The sequence below is a fragment of the Erpetoichthys calabaricus genome, chromosome 1, assembly GCF_900747795.2.
Source record: "Erpetoichthys calabaricus chromosome 1, fErpCal1.3, whole genome shotgun sequence".
Taxonomy (NCBI): domain Eukaryota; kingdom Metazoa; phylum Chordata; class Cladistia; order Polypteriformes; family Polypteridae; genus Erpetoichthys; species Erpetoichthys calabaricus.
In genome coordinates, this window is record NC_041394.2 from 56,779,533 (window position 1) to 56,803,423 (window position 23,891).

Genomic DNA, 23,891 nt, shown 5'->3' on the forward strand with positions numbered 1-23,891 from the left:
ATGATAATTACTAAAACAATTTTTAAAAAATGTACTCGTTTCAAGGATTAAATTAGATGACATGTCTCCCACCAAGTAAGCCACCCAAATAGCAGTCAAAACGCCAATTAGGTGGTCTACACAAGAACTGTAAGAAACAGGATTTGGCAATGTATTAAAAGAACACAATTCCATGAACATTACAAATGGGCAGAAGGGTCTTCAAATCTATGCCACAAGAAACAATAAAAAACACAAAAAAGAATTTGAAGAGGATTAAAAAAATGAATAGAGAGATCAAAAAGTCTGTGCATGCCAACTCAATTAATACGCTGGCACTCTGTAAACAATGTTTACAACACTGACTCCTTGTTCAGCAGGCGTCTTGTGATCTCTGGCAGTGTGTGTGAATGCCCTACAATTAAATGACTTGCCATGCAGGAATTTAGCCTGATGTGAATATCACCATAAAAATGAGATTTATGTACTCGGTAGATTTTTTTTTGATGTTTGCACCATCTTTTTCATCATTGTTAACAGCAATTTGAAGGCTCACAACTACTAAACAAACCCTTCAGTGCAAGACTGTAATAATCTCCACAGGCTGCAATGAGAATCTCAAGATTACTCTAACAACTCTATAACACTCTCAACACTAAATAATGAAAATTCAGTTTTTTACAGTGCAGTGGGCTCATATCCCTCATTATTTATAACTAGTTACTTTTTGAAGATCACCCTTATTATAAACATAATTTTGGTGACATTCACATTGTAATTGAAGCAGAATCCTTAACAACATTTAAGAACTATCTGAATGAGATATCAAACAGCTTAATAATACTAATAATTCTTCATCCACAATCAATGGACAGCATCCAAGAAGATGTTGCAACAGTTGCCAATCTGTGCACACATTTTCTGTTAGTTGGTAAAGGTGTGAGAGAGAACTAGTCATTTAGAGACAGGGAATGATTAAGGGGCCAGAATGACTAGGCTGGGGTGGGCAATTTAACCAGGACTTCAGGATACACCTTGCTCTTTACAAAAGATGCCCAGGGATTTTTTATGACCACAGAGAGTCAGGACCTCGGTTTTTCTCATTTGAAAGACAGTACCACTTTTACAGCAAACAGTGTTCCCGTCGCTGGGATTCACATTCAGACCACAGGGTAAACACCTCCTGCTGGCCTCGCCCACACTTCTTCGAGCAGCAACCCAAGCTTTTTCTGGCTGTTCTCCCATCCAAGTACTGGTTGGGCCCAAACATGCTTAGCTTCTGGTAGATGATCTCTTCTAAAGTGCATGTCGGGATTAGTGAAACAAACAAGCTTGATGGCCTGAATGATCTCCTCTCATTTGTCAAATTTCTTTCTACTCTTTTGTCAATCTATACAGAACAGTGGGTAAAGAATCCCAATCCACCTTCTATATCTCAGAGGGAACCCAATCTTCTATATCCTCTAAAACCAGAAAAAGATTCAGTTTCTCTTTAGGAGTTCAAAATTACAGAACTTTGCAAGAGCTCATACATGTAATTCCACAGTATACAAACAGTGCCTGTGCTGAACCGTTTCATTTCATTTGCTTAGAGTTTATATAAAGAACTTTTTTTAGACAGAGCTCTCTAGTTGTGTAGCTCTCTTCATTGGGTGAGAGCCGAGCGCGAATTTTCATGGAGGATATTTTAAACATACTATTGTGCTTGCTAGGGCGGCACGGTGGCGCAGTGGGTAGCGCTGCTGCCTCGCAGTTGGGAGATCTGGGGACCTGGGTTCGATTCCCAGGTCCTCCCTGCGTGGAGTTTGCATGTTCTCCCCGTGTCTGCGTGGGTTTCCTCCGGGCGCTCCGGTTTCCTCCCACAGTCCAAAGACATGCAGGTTAGGTGGATTGGCGATTCTAAATTGGCCCTAGTGTGTGCTTGGTGTGTGGGTGTGTTTGTGTGTGTCCTGCGGTGGGTTGGCACCCTGCCCAGGATTGTTTCCTGCCTTGTGCCCGGTGTTGGCTGGGATTGGCTCCAGCAGACCCCCCGTGACCCTGTGTTCGGATTCAGCGGGTTGGAAAATGGATGGATGGATTGTGCTTGCTATGTTCTTTTCACTTGATAAGGTTGCGTTTTGTTAGTTTTGTTTCTGAAGTAAGAAAAAAAAATACAGACTACTTCTGAACATTCAGATTTTGTGACACAAGTGTGAAAACCTTGCCTGATAAATAAGTATTAAATCCATATAACAGAAAATTTAAATGAAAAAAAGCATTGAGTTTGTCTACATACTCCAAAATAATACAACTGTAAATCAGCACTGCTCTAGTCATTTGCTTTCTAAATACAGAATAAGTCAAATAGCTTCCACCTGTATTTAACTATCATTAAAGATTACTTCAGAATGACGCCAGCCGTTTTTGAAAATTTTAAAACTAAAAAGGTCAGAGTCAATGATGAGCTTTTAAAAGACATTTGGGACAAAATGATGAAAGAAGGCAGACACACAAAGATTTCAATGAAATTCAGATAATTAGGTGACAAGATTTAAGTAGAAGTATACGAAATAGAAAGGTGATATGTTGGGAAGAAAAAAAACAAAAAAAAACTTTTAAATTAGGCAAAAAAATTAATCTTCTGACTTGCAGTAAATGGGGCAGGCTGCATCTGCCAAAAACTCAATACAGCACATCATGCAGAGACCACCACCATTACTATGGAGCTCAAGTCAATGTCACATAATGAGACTTCTATGCCAGATTGGCCAACCGCAGCTGCTGATCTCATTGATGGACCATGCCAATTTAAATAACTGAAAAATTGCAGCCTTCATCACATTTACTGATGGAATGACAACTTGCCGGCATAGCCATGCTCACGCATTTTCCTAATAGCCAATAGCATGCTGCCTGATGGAGCTGGGGATGTATGAAGTGTTAATAGTTACACAAGTTCAGCTGCAATCCCCCCATTCCGTAAAACACGAGACATCAGGCAGTTGAGCTTCTCTTCTGTTTGTGAGGTGAAAAACATCTGTATTCCTTATTCCTCATTGCTACATTAAATGCATTTTTACTTCCGGATAAAAATTCATTGGTCGTCAGCTCCCATGCACACACAGCACATCCCTATGACTAAAGACAAAATCAAAATGGTTTCATTTTACTGGAGATTGTCATTGGATACGTCACTTCAGACAGCCAGCTTCATGGGAGCCCACTGTCTCCAACTTGCTAAGATTATAAAAAAGAAGGTTATGAATGAAAATCGCTGGAAAAGTCACTTAATTTGACATAGCCTTTAGTGGAAGTCTGTTACTTTGGTGTTTGTCAGTAAAAAATTAAGGCAACTGGTGAAACTGAAGGAAAATTGACATGAGCAAAACATGGACATTTAAAGAAATCCTAAGAATATGAAAGAAAGTTGTATTTAAGATGGAGGTTTGCCATTTGAACACCATCATAATCCCAAACATAAAACAAGATACCATTTGAGTTGTTAAATAAAAATAAATGGAAAGTAAGCATCCTTGGGTGGCCCAGCAGGAGTTTCTAATCAAAATCCAAATGAAATCTTTCTGGCAGAGTGCAGTCATCAACAGTTTTATTGTGATTTGACAGGAAGGTTAAGTGATTTACACACTGGTGAATCTGAAGATGCTAAGTTGTTGGAGACGAACCTTAAATAAAATAACAGCCGTAAATTAAGAAATATGATGCTTACATGAGTACTACCTCTAATTCTGGAATACATCTTTAAACCATGCCTCTAGGGTTCTGTTTTTCCTAATTAATTGATTGGAAAAATGAACATTTGTGTGTTACAAGATGTAAATGTTAATAACCAGTCACCCCAATTTTAAAAACATCCTGGGGGAAGAGCCTATCCAGATTGCATTGTGTGCAAGGCAGAAACAAACTCACAAAGGGATGCCAGAATATCTCGACAGTATATACTTGTTTAGATATATTTTAAGGATTACATGTGTGCTGAAATGAAGCCAATCAACCAAAAAATGTAAAGGCTATAATACATATTTTAGTATTTGGTTTTGATGCTCCGGTACCCATTTTGCCTTTTAAACGGTTCACAGAATTAAAAACATACTCTCCAAGACAATCTACTTTCTTCTTAAAAACAGCTTCCAATTTCAGTTACTAATTTTGATCACTACAAAATGCAAGGGTGTTCTAATCTATCAGTAGCGCTCAAGGGCAGATATACAACCTTAAGAGTGATGACAAGGCTCCAGACACCTTTTACTCCTAAAAGTTCAAAGTAACCTGAATATCTTTCTTTCAAATTATATTTGCTTTACCTTTTCAAAAGAAACAGGTTAAATAAAATCATCGTAGAAACAAAATTATGCGCTGCCAAATTCAATTACCAAGCAAATCCCTGGAGTGATGCAGCAATTGAATAGGATGTTAATCTACCAGTTTACTCTTATTTATAGAGAACACTGAGCAGTCGATAATCCAGAGCAGAAGCGAGATCACCAAACTGCATTGTCTACACGTACAGTGCACCTAAACCCGTTACTGAAACAGCAATCATGACTTATGTGTCATAACAAAAGACAACGCTTTTGTAAAAATATCTGTTGTACTACGATTTAACCACCAATCGCCGATGTCGACCTTTGTAAAAATGATCGGATTTATTTACTAACATACAAACTCATGCATTATATTGACAAGGAAAGGGTAAAAGATGGAATATTCAAAGGCTTATAAAACTTCACCACTATATACAAAAACAAAAGGAACTACAAGGCGGCAATACTTCATTTAAGTATCCTCGATGCAGTAAAATTACCTACTTACTTCTGAACACTTACCCGAGCTGTCACCTTATATTCCGTAAAACCCTTTTCATGAGTTCTTGTATCTGTCACGGTGTACAGTCGATGATAGTCTTCTTTTTTTAATTTCCTTGACATATTTTTTCAATTATTATTAAGAATACCATAGAGAACTCTCCAGTGTTTACGGCTTTCATTTCCTCATCTTTAAGTAGGCACGCACACTAAACCACGCCTCTTTCGAAGAATAAGGGACCGTCTTAAAATTTCACACTCGTGACATTTTCGCACTAGCTAGGGAACTGGTAGTAAATTAATCTTAACGTAGTTTATTTGCGCCTTAAAGTAGCATGTTAATTTGTTCCTAAATATCCACCCACCCTTCTTCTGAACCTGCATAAATCACAATCCTGCGGAACTAACACCTTGTTCTTGCAGAGGACACTAACTAATCGCAAGGTACACTCAGATTAATTTGCCTGCTGTTTTAACTTTAACCTGTCAGCATGACAGACTATAAATTTATCCATATTTTTTTTTTTTTTTTTTTTTTTTAAGATGATGGTGAGGAAAACACAGCAGACACCGATACAATTTGCAGACTCTGCACAGTGATCACACTATTAGTCACACGGAATCTACTGAAACTGTGAGGCAACAGTACGAAGTTGAGACACCATACAGACTCCATTCAAAAGGATAAGGCTTCTGTGAAGAACTTGAATGGCAAGGTTCACTGATGTCTCACATCTTCAGAGTACTGCATAGAGATATATGTCCTAAACTCTGCCAATATAAAGTATCCATGTTCTCCCTGTGTCAGCCTGGCTTTTTCAGGATATTCTCCTAGTTTTCCCTGCTCCAACTGGCAAGTTTTAAATTGGCTTAGTGTGGACATGAGCGCGTTCTGACACACTCTAATGTTAACTCCAGCCTTACTCCAAGTGCTGCCAGGATAGGGAACCCTGAACTGGATGAGCGACTTATAAAATAGATGGAGAGACATCATAAAATAATGAACTGGCAACATTTTCCAAAAAGAGCATATCCATTCAAGTTCATAATGTGGGTAGTCATGCCTGTATACAGTGTTGACACATCCTTAATTTTAAATATAATTAAAGGTCTTCATTATTATATTACATATTCTCAAGTTCAACCAGACATAAAGCAAGTTCAAAATATAGCAAATTGCTATTGCAGCATTTTGCAAAAAATATTAATAATTTTAATATTTTATTAAAAACAAAAAAGTGCACTTCTAACAATAAGATGTTAAAGAATGTTTATGTAATCCAAAAATATGCTGACAGAAAAACACTGCACTTTTTGATTTACTCTCATTTGTCTCCTGGTGCTTGTACATTATATTAATTTGAATGACTGGTGTGGGAATAACTATTAATGGTAATTACTACAGTATGTTCAGCACTCTCAGTATAAAATATCTATAAATATAAATATACAAAAAAGATGTTCCATATATGTAAATGTTCATTTTCAGTTTATTTTATGCAGTGACAAGAATCATTAAATATTAAACTAGGCAACTAATTTTTCTTTGAATTGTGATCATGAATCAAATATTTTTTGAATTAAGAATAATTGAACATCAAATTAATAATATTTTTTTTTTTAGGTCATGCGAATACATCAGTTTGTATGCTGCTATTTGTTGAGATAGCTCAATAAAAAATTCATAGTGCACAATACAGAAAAGAGCTCACAGTATTCCTTACTTATTACAAGCATAAAACAAACTACTATTTGAAAACAGACCAACATAAAGATATTATTTATTATAGTAAAAATAAAATCATACACAAAAATGACATAATTCATACAATAACCAGCAAGGCTCATATGCACAAATAAATAGTCTATATAAAGATAAAATTATATAGTCCTGTAGAATGAAGAACATGTTGTCAACAGAGTTTTAATTACAAGCACTGCAAGTCTGATATCCCACCACATATTCGTTTTTGTTGTGTGCTTAATGTAAACAATTACCATGGTATCAAAAATTATGCTCATATTTACTATACCTGATCCCCACTATTCTGGAAAATAATTCCCTTCTTACTAATACTACTACTACAGCAGCAAGAGTTAATTGGGCATTACAATATCTCATGCAATTATTGAAAGAATAGTTAGAAAAGCTATTCTGTTAAAATTAATGACAAGGGTCATGCTACATAACAATAGAATGGCATCATTATGGCTCCTGCAATTGTGATTTGCAATGGAAAAGGCCAGTTTCATAACATATGGATATACCTCCTGAATGGTTTCAGCTATATAGTAACTTTGCTTTGTAAAGCACCTTATGAATGTACTTGTTGTGAAATGCTCTAGAAAAAGTAAAGCTTGATCTTCCTGAGCTGATTACTCCATTTGTAAACCTTTCATTTCTACTTTAATTATAACCCACCATCTTCAAGCAAGCTATAACTCTAAGGTAGTTTGAAACTGCCAATCTGGGTTAGAAGAGGCTTCACCCATGATAAAACCAGCACAACTGGTGATGTTGGTTAACAATAGTTCAAAAAACAAAACATTACATGATATACAGAACCAGAGCACACAAATGTTCAAACTTTGCTTAAAACCAGATTTTCATGTACTATGTAGCTTTGCACTCAGTTAATAAGTCCACAATTATTCATCGTACAATAACTACAATATTTTTGAAAATGCTGTAACCAATTATTTTGAGCTCTGAAATTTCTTAAGAAGATCATGCCCACAATCCCCTGACTCATGTAAGATGTGTACGGTCTTTTAATAAACTGTATAGTGAAATAAAAGCACCTATTCGTTTCAGTAAGTGGGATGAAAAATTGTACTACAACCTTACCTAAATGCTACTGTGAAAATGTCTGTACCACTGTACTGCTTCTCCAATTTACCATGTGTACCATAACTAAACAGTATGGATATCTGCAAAACTCAACAGACAGTACATAGCTGTTCAGAAATATTAACATGACCATAATCATTTTATAAGAAAAACAATCATTTTCTTTAAAAATTGTATTACTAGTCAAAATGAACAATGCAGATGTATGTAAGGAGAAGAGTTTGATACATTAAGCCAAAGACAGTATTATCACTCCAACATAAAACCAGACTCTTGAATGGAAACATAAAGCTTCCTTTTCTTATCAGACAGTGAAGTGTTCCCATTAATACTCCATCTTGTATAACAAAATCACAATGGTTTCACTTATATTTTCACCAAATGGAATTTCTACCCCATCCACAAGGACTATAATTTCAAACAATATTGGTATTTCATTTCTACCAAAAAAATTTATATTCCAGATTAGATAAAGCAAGTCTATATTTATAAATGCATCCTAATACAACAGTTCTGTGTAATATCTAATTTTATGTGCTACATGATTAGGAAATTGTTTTCTGAAAAGCAACAATGGCTTAAAACATTTAAGATTCTACAAGAAAATGTGAAAAAATAAAGCAAAGAGCTTTGAAGTTATGCAAGAATTTTTTCTAGGTAGCTACAGGCACAATGTGACGTACTCATCAGAAGACACCAGTCATTAAGAACATTGCCGTTGATCTCAGGAAAACAAGGTTTACTTAATGTATGTTCATAACATACTGACCCCAAACCAACTAAGTTCAACATTATACAAGGGGTTTTACTGTAGATATGCAACATGTAGATGGAAGCAGTGTGTCAGCATGTCTAAAAGACAGATGTAAGTGTTGTCTCTCTGTCTCTCTAAACACTGTGCCCCTCCCTGCCCAGGTCAGAAAAAAGGGCCACGCTTAGTCAGCTGTGAATATTCTGCTAGAAATGTCATCTAGCAACCAGTCAATTCCTGCCAGCAGGTTCTCTCCAGTCACTGCACTGCAGTCCATAATACACCAGTGGTGAGTTTTTATATTGTCCAAGTCCAATGCCTAAAAAAGAGAACAAACACATTACAAATGTTAATGGTAATGAATTCTGCATTCAGAAAAAAATGTGTATTTTAAACAAAACTGCTTACCCTCATTGTGTTAACACTGAAGACATGTATGCAATTATTGTGACTCCAGCATTTGAACTATGCTGCATTTAAAGCAAATACAATGTCACATATATTAATTTATTAAACATTCTCATGTTTATTGGGGTAGATTTGTTGTAGTGCAGAGTTATACAGAATCAACACCTATCCCTGCAGCACTGGGCATACAGCACTTTACAGAAAGTATCAAAGATTCTATCTTTGTCAATAAAGCAGCAGAAAAGCAGCAGTGACCCACTGACATTAAATAAAATGTGTACCATCAATTAGACAGATAAGGGCTAAAAGTGCAAGAACCACTTCATATATGCCCAATCAAAAATGGATCATTTGTAATTCATATATTAGTTGTGACTTTGAATGTCCTGGGCACAAATGAAAATAAACATGGAGCATAATGTAATTAGCAAAATAAAGGTAATGAAGTAATGATGAAGAAAAAAAAAAAAACATTGTACAAACATTGTAACATATAGAAGAATTCTGAACTAAAACAATGCAAAAGTAGCATTGCCTCAATGACACCTCTTGTACACTTGGGGCTTTTATTAAACTGTTGTGGACCAACAGGAAGCAGTAGTGCCCTGTGGTCAAATAGCAGTGCTGTGACTCCAGACAGCAGCCCATTCAACTCTGCAGTAGAATTTTGAATAGGCATAGTTATGCAGCAAATAAATCAAAGAATTTACAGATCGAAATGGACAAAAATCAAATTCATAATTAAAAAATGTAATTTATAGGAGTAACTACAGCCTAATCAGTGAAGTGACAAAGAAACCAGTGATCCTCTCATCAGACTGTTGAACAAGTTAAAATAGAAAAATGGGGGCTGGGCACATTTTTGCTAGGCCTTCTATCACACCTAAATCCTTCTCTGCTAGAAGAAGAGACATCATAGAAATGCAGAAAACTAGTTGCCCTCTGGAATACCCCTCTGAACACCATAGGAGATCATCAGCATAAACAGCATCTCTTTCAAGGTTTGCCTCGGAGCTGGCGCTCGAACCCATGCTAGAAGTAGCCTTATTTGCCACAAAGGAATCTTAGCAAAAAGTCTATTGTCAAAGAGTCATGTTTTTCGGCTATAAAGATGTACAGGAGATGTCATAAAAGTCTAACATTCAATCCAAGTCAAAGTAGACAACACCCTGGGTGCAAACAAAGGTCTGGATGGCCTAGACAATGAATGGATTGTACTGCAAGGAAAGTTCTTCACTTGAACTTGGGAGCAACAGCAACCTCAGTCCACACCGCATCACACATCATCTACTTAAAGGTGTATTTAATAAACCAGCCATTCAATGTAGGTTCACATTTAAAATTATTATTTTTTACTACTTCAGTATGCAGCCTGGAAAGAGTCCGCCATTCTTAACCAAACTTCCCAGGTGACTACACAAATCTTTATGTGTTTTAGTTAAGCACTGCAGCCAACTCTGAAAGACTAAACATTTTCTGTAGTTTGCTGAGAACTCAGCACAATAACAAACCTAAGATATATACTGTAAAAAGCAATACTCTACGTACTACATGAACTCCGCATGTGGTACAGCTTTGGTTGGAATGGGCATTAGGATGACAAAACGTATTTTACTAAGTATAAAGGAATAAACGGTTAGCATTGCACCATCAACACAACTTGTTATTAAAAAGGTTAAAAAAGTATACTCTGGTAAGGAAAAACTATAATTGTAACCCTTGAATTCTAAAACTAAATCCATCACAGACCATCTTAAAAAGACTGCAGTGCCTTTTAGGGCAGTCAAATTACTTACTTGGCTTAGTATTACCTTTCATGCTAAATTTTCTGAGGCAGCACTGAGTAACATAAAATAATTGTCAAAAACTTAATGTATTGAAAAATCATGAAGAGATATGCAAGCTAGGAGAATGTATACACAGCATGGTTTCAAATACAAACCAAAAACAGTTAAAACACAAACACGTTAATTGTTTTTATCATGTGTTCAAGTGGTCTTTAGTAGTACCATCAGTAGTAATTTGATTCACTAAAAATACAACGGAAACAAAACTGAACGATTAGCATTAGTCCCTTTATTTATGGAAATTGGGCACATAAATTACACACTTAAACACTGATTTTACCACTACTAAACTTAAACTGTCACTTTCTACACAGTGTTACTTACCATGTAAGCCCTTATTCAGCCAGTATTATGTTTTACACCAGGGGGTGCCATAAAGTAATTGTTACTAGAAGACCTCTGTAATTTTAGTCCTATCCAAATCACTGAAAGGACAGAATTTTACTGACATGTTGATTCACATTGGACTTGTTTAACCTTAGGTTATTTTTTATGGGCTTTTTATAAAAAGTAAGAGACTCAGTAATCTTTACTGAGATGTTAACATTTGTCCATAAAAAGTTACTACCATGAGTGATTTGGAAGGGACAAAACTTACACAGGTCCTCCAATAGTAATTACTTTTCTCTGCCTCCTGGTGTAAGACTAATCCCATCCAAAAAGAGGCTATATTAGGGGGGGAAAGAAGTCACAGAAGAGGAGGCATTCTTGGGTCTCACCTGCTTGATGGTGTCTTTAGACAGGGCTCCTGGCAAGTCTTGCTTGTTTGCAAACACTATTAATGTAGCCCCAGCTAGGCGCTGTATTGAGAAACAAAGAGTGCAGTTACTATAAGTAATCTTCAATGTGAATGCATTTTATTTAGTCCTGGAGTAAGTTTTCAACATAATATGGTTATAAGACAATGGAAAAGAAAAAAAGTCTTTAGGCTGGTTACCGTGTTGTGCTTTATGTGAAAAGCTCAGTATTAAGTGATAATTATTTAATTCATTTTATCTCTAAACCCAACTTGTTTAAAGAACAGTTAAGTAAACTAACATATTACTTTTGTAAGGTTCTCTCACTTCAGAACAAAGCAGTGGATATCTTTGATGGCTTTGGGCCCATTACTGTTGTTATGGCAACATAAACCAACCATTACCAAAACCTTTAGAGATATTGCCCCTCTAAGAACAGCAAGAGCTGTTGGTGTTACATCTTGACTATTACAAGTAATCAACAATTTTGACAGTTTTCATTTTTTATTTTGATTGACAGAAACTTAGTATGTAGTTGTAACGTAACTAAGATTGTAAAGAGCAGGTACTAGGGGTGAAACAATTCTAAAATTCCACAGTTCACATCTAGCATCTCGATTCACAAACAGATCAATACTCATTTTTTTCCCCTCAAATAAGGTACCATTTGATCTTTAAATCTAGCTGTGATACCTGTCTAAGACAGGTTGAAATCTAAGTAATGAACACAGACCTTAGCATTAACACGTGCAGTGCACCATCTACTGGAATGTATTTTGTAATGCATTTATGTCATTCCAACAGATGACGCAGCAAACAAATTTGTAATAATAATGACTGATTGATTGAAAATGCAGTACTACAAATGTGTTTGATGCACCATCTGCTGGATTTACAAAAGCAATGCACATTACAACTAGCATGTACAGTACAAATCAAAAGTCTGGACACACCCAGAAATCTTCATGCATTAGATTGAAACCGATACATTTTTGTTAATCAAAATACCATTAAATTGTTTTAAAATACACACTGGTTATTACTGCTTGAAATTACTGCTCAAGAAACATGTCAATCTATTATTTTTTTGCCAAATAAAGATTATTCAATGTGACTGATTATCCAGAAACTGAAAATTTCATATAAAGATGTCTATTACTGTCTTGACAGAAGACAACCAATTGGATGCTCAGACGTACAACTGCATAAGAGGATAAGTACATCAGAGTTTGACAAATACCTTACAGATCTTCACTTGGCTTCTTCCTTAAATACATTTCAAATACCAGCGTCATCTGTAACAGAGAAATGGTGACTCCAGGATCCTGACCATAATATGTTTTTTGCAGTCATCTTCCATCCAATGTCTGTGTTATTTACCCATTTAAAATTTTTTTTTTTATATGCCAGTTTCAGATGTGGGATTTTCTTTAAAACTATGCCTGTAACACCAGCAGTTCAGAATAGTTTTTTCACTGTTGCAGACGACACTGGTATTTGATGTGTATTTAAGAAGGAAGACAACCAAGGACAACTAAGGTATTTGTTTCTCAAACCATCACCACCTGTATACATATTTAAAATATTCAAGCTATGTAGATTTTTGGTCTGTAAGTACATTTGGCATTTTCTCACTTTAAACTATATTACAGTACATTATCCTTCCTCACTGTATAAGGTGATGGTGACAGCATCACGTTGTGGAGATTTTAGGTACTGACAGTCTCGTCAAGATGGACGGGAAGATGACTTTGGCACAATACAGACAGGTACTGCTGGAAAACATGCTCCACTCTGCCAGAAAGCTTAAATTGTGGAGGACATTTCTAGAACAATAAAACAATAACCCAAAGCACACTGCCACACCAACAACTTAATGCCTTAAAATAAAGAAACTTGATGCCCTTGACTGTGACCCCATTGAACATTGGTGGGGAGCCCTAAAAATTGCTGTCCACCTCTAATTCCAACTTACTTGCTGCACCCTGAGAAATTTTGCAAGGAGGAATTGGTAAATGTTCATCCATTACACTGTAGAAAGTAATGGAGACTTATCTAAAATTACTTACTGTAATAGCTGTAAGAGGTGGTTCAGCCAAGTACAGAATGGGGGATGAATACTTACAAACTTACAAAAATTAAATTGTAAAAAGGTTTATAATTTTTCTTTTTTGAGAAGTACAGTGACAAAAAATGTTTGATTTACAAATAAATATTCCTAGTCAAGCTGATCAAAATTCCAGGTTGTGATGGATACCACTTGAATCTTGATAAGGAATACATGTTCCGATTAGACTATTACCATGGTCTTAACTACTTCTGGTCCTTTAAAGAAAACATAGAAAAAACTTGTTCAAAAATGTATTTATCCAGTTTGTCCTCGGTTTAACGAACTACATAATATGTTATACCTTGTAATACACGTGTTGTTCTATAACTATTCATCAAAATAAACTTTTAAAAAAATTATTTTTTGTCCAATATTTGTTGCATATTATGGTGAACTGTACTTTGCGTTTGCAATATTGGGCACAGGGCAGAAATAAGCCCGAGCATGGTGTGAGTCCATCGTAGGACACACACTTGCACACATCTACACTCACAATTAGAGCTGGCAAATATGCTAACCTAATTCATACATCTTTGGTAATGTGGGGGGAACACAGGAATGCCCACAGAATGGTCATGCAGATAAGGGAGAATAGGCACACTCTACTCTCTTGTACTTAGTCTAATTTTTTTAGTTTCTGCTATAATGTACACTATGCCAGAAATATAAAAATGTGCATTAGTTATTAACCGAATTAATGCTTTTTACATACCTCATAGTATTTAACTTTGTTTATATACTTCTTTATCTTATGAAGTTGCTTGCTGCAGAAGATCTTAGGAAGTTTCTGGTATGCTCAAATTATCAGCTTGTTAAATGCATTCGTCTTTTGCATGATTCTAAGTACATTTAACTGCAGCCACGGGAGGTAAGAGTGAATAACCATGGTAGCTGAATGCCAACTCTTTGTACCAGTTTTATGGGAGAATTGCATAGGCGTAACATTCACAATTACACAGTCAGGAATCTCAAACTTCTAATGTTTTAGATAAATATGTATACCTCACAGAGATTTTTGAAGGCTCGGGTGTACAAATGAGGATGGTATTAATAGTATATTTCTTTAGAAGTATAACACACCACCTGCAAAAGTCCTCAAGAATACTTAATCACTGGAATTGTTTTGCGCACTACAGAAATTTATGAAAAAAAAATCTAATTAAATAATCCATTAAAAGACAATTTGTGGTTTATGCAACCGTAAACAGTAATAGTGCTATTTAAGCTTGCAAGTTCTACTTGCTTTACTCATTTTTTAAATGTAATTCTTTGCAGAAATGTTTTACAAAAAGTATCTCACATATTACTAAATGTAATCAGATGTCAATTACAATTTCATGTTCTTTTTTAGGAATATGATGCAGTATTTTACTCACCTCCTCCAATAAAAGTCCTGCTAACTCCTTTTTACAGTCTTCAAGCCTGTGCCGATCAGCGCTATCCACTACCCAGATCAATCCATCTGTGCTCTCAAAATAATTCCTCCAATAAGAGCGCAATGATTTCTGACCACCTACATCCCAGATGTTTAGTTTAAATCTATTAAAAAATGTAAAAAAATAAAAAAGTTTTTTAAATTTGAAAATATTTTCATATAGAGACCCACCTTAAGGATTTCTAAAAATATTATTTAAAAATGTATATTCATGCACAAACTCTCTTTGCAGCAGCAGGAGATATATTTATAAATAATGATATTACAGTTCAAATAAGGAATGAATGAATACACAAAAAACACTCAATTTTTGCCACAACCAGTAACTTATAATGATATACTTTACAGTTAGGTCCATAAATATTTGGACAGAGACAACTTTTCTCTAATTTTGGTTCTGTACATTACCACAATGAATTTTAAATGAAACAACTCAGATGCAGTTGAAGTGCAGACTTTCAGCTTTAATTCAGTGGGGTGAACAAAACGATTGCATAAAAATGTGAGGCAACTAAAGCATTTTTTAACACAATCCCTTCATTTCAGGGGCTCAAAAGTAATTGGACAATTGACTCAAAGGCTATTTCATGGGCAGGTGTGGGCAAGTTCGTCGTTATGTCATTATCAATTAAGCAGATAAAAGGCCTTGAGATTGATTTGAGGTGTGGTGCTTGCATGTGGAAGATTTTGCTGTGAACAGACAACATGCGGTCAAAGGAGCTCTCAATGCAGATGAAAGAAGCCATCCTTAAGCTGCAAAAACAGAAAAAACCCATCCGAGAAATTGCTACAATATTACAAGTGGCAAAATCTACAGTTTTGTACATCCCGAGAAAGAAAGCAAGCACTGGTGAACTCAGCAACACAAAAAGACCTGGACGTCCACGGAAGACAGCACTGGTGGATGATCGCAGAATCATTTCCATGGTGAAGAGAAACCCCTTCACAACAGCCAACCAAGTGAACAACACTTTCCAGGGGGTAGGCATATCGATATCCAAGTCTACCATAAAGAGAAGACTGCATGAAAGTAAATACAGAGGGTGCACTGCAAGGTGCAAGCCACTCATAAGCCTCAAGAATAGAAAGGCTAGATTGGACTTTGCTAAAGAACATCTAAAAAAGCCAGCACAGTTCTGGAAAAACATTCTTTGGACAGATGAAACCAAGATCAACCTCTACCAGAATGATGGCAAGAAAAAAGTATGGAGAAGGCGTGGAACAGCTCATTATCCAAAGCATACCACATCATCTGTAAAACACGGTGGAGGCAGTGTGATGGCTTGGGTGTGCATGGATGCCAGTGGCATTGGGACACTAGTGTTTATTGATGATGTGACACAGGACAGAAGCAGCCGAATGAATTCTGAGGTGTTCAGAGACATACTGTCTGCTCAAATCCAGCTAAATGCAGTCAAATTGATTGGGCGGCGTTTCATGATACAGATGGACAAAAACCCAAAACATACAGCCAAAGCAACCCAGGAGTTTATTAAAGCAAAGAAGTGGAAAATTCTTGAATGGCCAAGTCAGTCACCTGATCTTAACCCAATTGAGCATGCATTTCACTTGTTGAATACTAAACTTCAGACAGAAAGGTCCACAAACAAACAGCAACTGAAAGCTGCTGCAGTAAAGGCCTGGCAGAGCATTAAAAAGGAGGACACCCAGTATCTGGTTATGTCCATGAGTTCAAGACTTCAGGCTGTCATTGCCAGCAAAGGGTTTTCCACCAAGTATTAGAAATGAACATTTTATTTCCAGTTATTTAATTTGTCCAATTACTTTTGAGCCCCTGAAATGAAGGGATTGTGTTAAAAAAATGCTTTAGTTGCCTCACATTTTTATGCAATCGTTTTGTTCACCCACTGAATTAAGGCTGAAAGTCTGCACTTCAACTGCATCTGAGTTGTTTCATTTAAAATTCATTGTGGTAATGTACAGAACCAAAATTAGAAAAAAGTTGTCTCTGTCCAAATATTTATGGACCTAACTGTAAGTTTACCCATAAAATCCAGTTTAGTATTAATGCCCAGGTTTAAAAAGTGCATGTAAAACTGAAATTTGCATAGGTATTTACTAGGGGGCTCCGCCCCCTGCTCGCTTCGCTCGCCAACCCCTGGTGTTGGGAATGACAAAGAGCGTGATGTATGAATGAGATATAGAATAGTGTGAAGGTGTAGATGATGCAAATAGAAAGCAAACAATAAAGTGTGTGGCACAGTGTAAAGGTTTATTGGAAAATTTCTTTGTACACGCCGTTTAAGTGTAAAAGGTAATTCCAGGTCAGAACTTGTAAGGTCAATGAAGATGGTTATTGTCGTGATCAGAGTCAAGTTTGTCAGAGCTTAGAAAGAGTTGTGTCTCTCCAGGAAGTAATGCAATGACTTGGGTATTTATGTTTTCCACATTAATATTTTTTGGACATAATATAGTGCGTTGTGTTAAAAGGGGCATTTGGTCTAATGAGATTGCTGTTCCAAATCTGTCTGTAACTAAGTCGTCGCAGATAAAGGCTTGAGGAATTGTAATAATATCTGGGTGAAGTCTATCTGTATTGGTGAGTGTACCATCTCCCAGTTGTAATAACCAATTGTTATGATCTGGATCTGGACATCGCATGTTTTGTACTAACTGTATCTTTTGAAAGCAATGCCAATTGTCTGCGTATTTTAAGGTGCACTGAACAATAGCTGAGCGCATGGAATGTGGAACAATAGCTAAGCACTGTCTAAAATCTCCTCCTAATAAAAGTACCTTTCCTCCAAAGGGAATATTATTATTCATAAACTTTTGTAGAAGTTTATGAATGGTGTTGAGTAAGTGAGTGGATGCCATTGTACATTCATCAATAATTAACAGTTTTGCAAGACGGATGTCATGTGCAGTGCCACTGTTAATGTTCATAGTGGATACCGATTTGTAGGATCTAATGCAGTTCATAAAGATTTCACTTTCAGGTACATCGTTAGTTAGAAGCTTCTGTAGATATTCAGGATATGAATGTAAAGGAGGTAGTCTAATTTGACCGTTTTGATAACAACGTGTAAATTCATTACTTGTATTGCCAGTTGTTTCTTCAGGGAAGTTAAGTGAATGACAATGATTGCAAATGACATTCATTAATCCCAATGAATTTTCCTGAATAGTGGACTCATTATTGAACGCGTTGTCAGCTAACTGGCGCAAGCGTTTAGCAGGTGTCTGTCGTTGATGTCTGTGACGTGTATCTTTTGCTTATGCCGTTTGAGAGTCGCGTCGTTGTATGTCCATTATTTGGGACATGTTGTTTTGGAGGTGTAATCGATTTGCCTGTGCTGTGTGAGAAGCCCGTTGTAGTTTACGGCGTGCATTGTTTGTATTGAGCCTTGCACGTTTTTGTATGTCGGTCAGTTGAGCTTTCTCTTTTTGGAGCCTTGCGTGCTTGTTTTCCGGCAGTCCAGATGCGCGGTGTAGACGTCTGCGTTTATTTATTTTGTCCCTTCGCTGCCGTTTCTGTATGTCTGAGACGGGAGATGTTTCGTTTTGAACCCGTGCCTGTTTCGATGCAGTACTGTGAGACGCGCGCTGCATGCGTCCACGTTCAGTGTGTCTGTCCATTTGGATTCGTTTCTGTAACTGTGTTAGTTGAGCTTTGCGTTTTTGGAGCCGAGACATTTTTTCTTCCAGAGTTTCAGAAGCGCGTTGGAGCCGACGTGTATTGTTTTTTTTCATGCGGGTTCGTGTGTTTGGTCCCGTTACTCGAGCCGTATCGTTTTGTACCCGTGATCGTGAATTCATGACTTGTTTGTTCTTGAGCGTGATAAATATGGATAAGTAATAAGGAGGATCGCACTCACTGTTAATATGGAGCCTTTTCTGCGGTTGAACGGTTAATAGTGCCTTATTGTAATGAGATCCACCTATGCTGCATAGTGTGAACGTGTTGAGATGACGTATGTTTAATACGGACGGTTCATTTAGAAATGGGGCTTTGTGTGTCATTTGTTATTTATGTTACTGTGGTCGAGGGTCTGAATCGTCGTTTTTGTGTACGTTTCGTGTGCTATGGCCGTAGTCTGTCCCGTTTCGTGTCCAATGGGCTTTGTGTGGTGCTCGTGGCTTCTTTTTTTTTGTGTGCTAGGGGCTTGTTGAATCCTCCTCTTTGTGTGTCCCGTTTCGTGTGCAACGGCGTCTGACTCCTTTTTTCTGTGGTCTGACTCCTTTTTTGGGTGCGCGATGCCTCATTTCTTATTTTACGTTGCATTCCATCTGGTTCCCGTTGCTTGTGGTGGTGGGGGGGGGGGGGGGGGGGGGGTTTTGGGTTTGAGATTTGTGGGGCGCCTGCGCAGTACGTCTTTTGCGGCCATGGCCCATTGCCGGATGTCCCTGCGTCCATCCGGTTTACCAATCTCGGTTAGTAATGTGGATTACAGTAAATTCAGAAAGTATTCAGAACACTTTACCTTCTGCACAATGTATTGTGTTTTAGATTTAATTTTAAACTGATACATTTGCCATTTTTGCCAAAAAATCTACACTCAATAACCTTTAATAGCAACCTGAAACACGGATTTAGAAAGGTTTGCAAAATTATTAAAAAACAAAAACTGAAATCTCTAATTTATATAAGCATATAAATGTGCTTTAAAGAGTCCACCATTGTTCCTGTACCTGAGAAATCACATTCAAACTGCCTAAATGACTATAGTCCTGTTGCACAAATGCCTACAGCAACAAGTGCTCCGAGAGGCTAGTCAAAAATCACATACGCTCTCCTCTACCAAAACAACTGGCTTCATTTCAGTTCACATATTGCTCCAGTAGATCCAGAGGATGCCATCACCTTGATCTTTCATACAGTACTTGTCCACCTGGGTAGCAAGTGAGGGAACTATGTGCAAATGCTATTTATGGACTACAGTTCTGCATTTAACACAATAAACCCCTCTACGCTCATCAGGAAGCTCAGGGACCTGCAGCTAAGCACTTCATCATTGTGGCCCGAGTCCACTGCGGAACTCCGTACACATACGGCTGCACAGCTGTACACGATTCAAGCATCAGTATCAAGTTTGCCGATGACACAGTTGTGTTAGACCCAATACCTAACAAGAATGAGCAGACTTAACTGAATGAAGCAGAGTGTCTGTCACACTGGTGTCAGGCCAACAGTCATCTGCTGAATGCCAGCAAGACAAAGGTGCCAATTGTGGACTTTGGAAGCTAACAGAACCGACATTACCACCCCTTCAATATTAACAGCGCTCAGGTAGAGAATGTGAACAGTTTCAGAGACCTCAGTGTCCACATCAGAGGATCTGACCTGGTCCAAGCACAGCAACGTCTCTACCATCTCAGATGCCTCAGGTATTTCAGGATACCCTCCAAGATAGTTAAGAATTTCTATACATCCACCATCAGAAATATTCTGGCAGGAAGTATCACCACCTGGTTTGGAAACAACACACAGCAGGTCCACAAGGATCTGCAGAAAGTGCTGCAGTCAGCTAAACACATCACAGGGTATATTCTCACTAACCTCCAAGACATCAACACTTTGTGATGTCGAACAGGGTAAGGAAAATTATCCATGACACCAGCCTTCAAAACAACAGCCTCTGTTCTGTGCTGTGGTCAGGTAAACACTACTGCTACCTAAAGTCCAGTTCAGAGAGACTGAGGAGGAGCTTTTCCCCACAATTCATCTGCATGGTGAGTAAGGAAAGTGTCTAGAAATACACTAACAATAAGATATATATATATACACACATACACACACAGGGATGTTTGCCGATTGTATGGGCAGCTAACCACCCATACAATCAGGTCGGGACTCAGACTACGAATGCAATGAATGTAAAAACTCCGATCTACAAGCTGTCAAATAAATGAACTACATGCCGTGGCGTAGCGTAAAGGGACTTCGTCTCTGACACTGACGTCCGAGGTTCAATCCCCGCAAGAGGGGAGCAGTAGAGTGTGTACACCTGATGAACCCAGATAAGGGTGAAACACGTGTTACGTACTCTTTGCATTATTTGACAGTAAACTATGCAATATATAAAAATAAAAAAAAATGATTATATGCAGTGCTATGTAAACGTTTGGGCACCCCTGATAAAAAAAAAAAAAAAAATCACTATCAATTTATAACTTGCTAAGCTTTTGAGGCATCAACTTCATTTTAACAAACTTTATACCTTATGGATACAGGAACATTTCAGTAGTGAAATATTTTTTATTGGACCAACAGAACCAATTTAATGTGCATTTAAACAAAAATAGGCAGGTGCATAAATTTGGGCACCTCAAAGGAATATATCAATATTTAGTAGAATCTCCTTTTGCTGAAATATGTATACAGTATAACACAATTTCATAACCATAATCATAATTTATCTCCAACCCCAACAAACAATTCTTCCACACAAAATCTCTCCAGTTCAGTTAAATTTAATGGCTGCCGAGCATTGGCAGCCTGCTTCAAATCATTCCATAGATTTTCGATGATATTCAAGTCAGGAGACTGTGACAGTCATTCCAGAGCATTGTACTTTTCCCTCTGCATGAATGCCTTTGTAGATTTCGAACTGTGCTCTGGGTCATTGTCTTGTTGGAATATCCAATCCCTGCGTAACTTCAACTTTGTGACTGATGCTTGAACATTATCTTGAAGAATTGGTTGATATTGGGTTGAATTCATCCGACTCTCGACTTTAACAAGGGCACCAGTCCCTGAACTAGCCACACAGCCCCACAGCATAATAGAACCTCCACCAAATTTCACAGTAGGTAGCAGGTGTTTTTCTTGGATTGCAATGTTCTTCTTCCGCCATGCAAAGCGCCAAAAAACTCAATTTTTGTCTCATCAGTCCAAAGCATTTTGTTCCAAAATGAATTTGGCTTGTCTGAACAAGCATTTGCATACAACAAGCGACTCGGTTTGTGGCGTGAATGCAGAAAGGGCTTCTTTCTCATCACCCTGCCATACAGATGTTCTTTGTGCACATTGCGCTGAATTGTAGAACGATGTATAGATACACCATCTGCAGCAAGATATTCTTGCAGGTCTTTGGAGATGATCTGTGGGTTGTCTGTAACCATTCTCACAATCCTATATTTTTCTTGACCTGCCAGACCTAGGTTTAACAGCAACTGTGCCTGTGGTCTTCCATTTCCTGATTACATTCCTTACAGTTGAAACTGACAGTTTAAACCTCTGAGATAGCTTTTTGTAGCCTTCCCCTAAACCATGATACTGAACAATCTTTGTTTTCAGATCTTTTGAGAGTTGCTTTGAGGATCCCATGCTGTCACTCTTCAGAGCAGAGTCAAAGGGAAGCACAACTTGCAACTGACCACCTTAAATACCTTTTCTCATGATTGGATACACCTGTCTAAGTTCAAGGCTTAACGAGCTAATCCAACCAATTTGGTGTTGCAAGTAATCAGCATTGAGCAGTTAACATGCATTCAAATCAGCAAAATTACAAGGGTACCCAAATTTTTGCACAGCCAGTTTTTCACATTTGATTTAATTTCATACAACTAAATACTGCTTCACTAAATATCTTTGTTCGGAAAACACCCCAGTACTCAGATGTTCCTAGGAAATGAAAGACATACTGTAACACTTATCTTTTTTGTTGAGAGTAAATTATTATGCAGCCTGAGAGGGGTTCCCAAACTTTTTCTTATGACTGTAGATGCCTCCTATAGCCATTGACAAGTCCCTGAATTCTGGCTTGTGGTATTTTGGACCATTCTTCCACGTAAAATGCCTCCAGTTCAGTCAGGTTTGATGGCTTCCAAGCATGGACAGCCTGATTCAAACCAATACATACATTTTCAATGATGTTCAGGTCTGGGGACTGGGATGGCCATTCTAGAACATTGTACTTGTGCCTCTGCATGAATTCTTTCGTAGATTTTGAACGGTGCTTTGCATCATTGTCATGCTGAAAAATCCAACTCCAGCATACCTTCAATTTTTGTCAAGAATCTGCCTCTACTGGGAGGAATTCATGCAGCCCTCAACTTTTACAAGGTTTCCAGTACCTGTGCTAGTCACACAGCCCCATAACATGATGGACCCTCCACTAAATTTTACAGTAGGCAGCAAGTTCTTCTCCTGGAATGCTGTTTTTTTTTTCGCCATGCATAGTGCCTCTGGTTGTGACCAAATATTTCTACTGTCCACAGTTTTTTTCCAAAATGTTTCTTGCTTGTCCAGATGCGCTCTTGCATACCTCATGCGACTCTTCTTGTGGCGAGTACTCAGAAAAGGCTTTTTACGCATTACCCAAAGAGCGTTGGACTGATCTACAATAACACTATCAGCAGCTAGATGTTCTTGTAGCTCTCTGGAGGTGGTCTGTGACCAGTCTAACCAGCCTTCAGCTGTGCCTTTCAGATATTTTTCTTGGCCTACCACATCTTTCCTTTACAAGGACTCTTCCTGTGGCCTTCCATTTCCTAACTAGATTTCTGACTGTGGAGACAGACAGTCCAAACCTTTGTGATAATTTCTTGTACCCTTCTCCTAATTCATAACAACAAATTATCTTAGGTCAGTGGAGAGTACTTTAGAGGTTCTCATGTTGCCAGTCTCTAAGAAAGAACCAAGAACAAGCACAACTAGCAATTACCTATGTTAAATAACCTTTTTCATGATTGGCTGCATCTCTTTTTTGAGGTTTAAGGTCTAATGAGCTAATCAAAGCAATTCTGTGCTAAAATCTGTCAGCATTAAATGACTACAGGTCTTAAAATTAATGTAATTAAAAGGGTGCCCAAACTTTAGCACATCCCATTTTTTACATTTTACTTTATTTCATACAACTCAATAATGTTACACTGAGAATTTTTGTCTGATAATCATCCCCTAGTCTACATTTTTCTAATAAAAAATGGCACACTGCTGTGATCTTCTGTTATGAAGACAGAGCAAAATTATCATGCAACCTCAGAGGGGTGCCCAAACTTTTAC

At 37.5% G+C, this 23,891-nt stretch overlaps 2 protein-coding genes across 2 annotated transcripts in view; both read right to left on the reverse strand.

Moving 5' to 3' along the window:
* Nucleotides 1–4,976, reverse strand: part of snx15 (sorting nexin 15) — a 41,719-nt gene extending 36,743 nt beyond the window's left edge. Inside the window, exon 1 of the mRNA XM_028800075.2 lies at nucleotides 4,803–4,976. Coding sequence (XP_028655908.1) covers nucleotides 4,803–4,904 — 102 coding nt within the window. The 5' untranslated portion in view covers nucleotides 4,905–4,976. The remainder of the gene's footprint in view (nucleotides 1–4,802) is intronic.
* A 1,569-nt stretch (nucleotides 4,977–6,545) lies between these two features.
* The window catches only part of arl2 (ADP-ribosylation factor-like 2), a 21,700-nt gene continuing 4,354 nt past the window's right edge, over nucleotides 6,546–23,891 (reverse strand). Inside the window, exons 3-5 of the mRNA XM_028800087.2 lie at nucleotides 14,862–15,024; nucleotides 11,358–11,438; nucleotides 6,546–8,702 (exon numbers count right to left, since the gene is read on the reverse strand). Coding sequence (XP_028655920.1) covers nucleotides 8,568–8,702; nucleotides 11,358–11,438; nucleotides 14,862–15,024 — 379 coding nt within the window. The 3' untranslated portion in view covers nucleotides 6,546–8,567. The remainder of the gene's footprint in view (nucleotides 8,703–11,357; nucleotides 11,439–14,861; nucleotides 15,025–23,891) is intronic.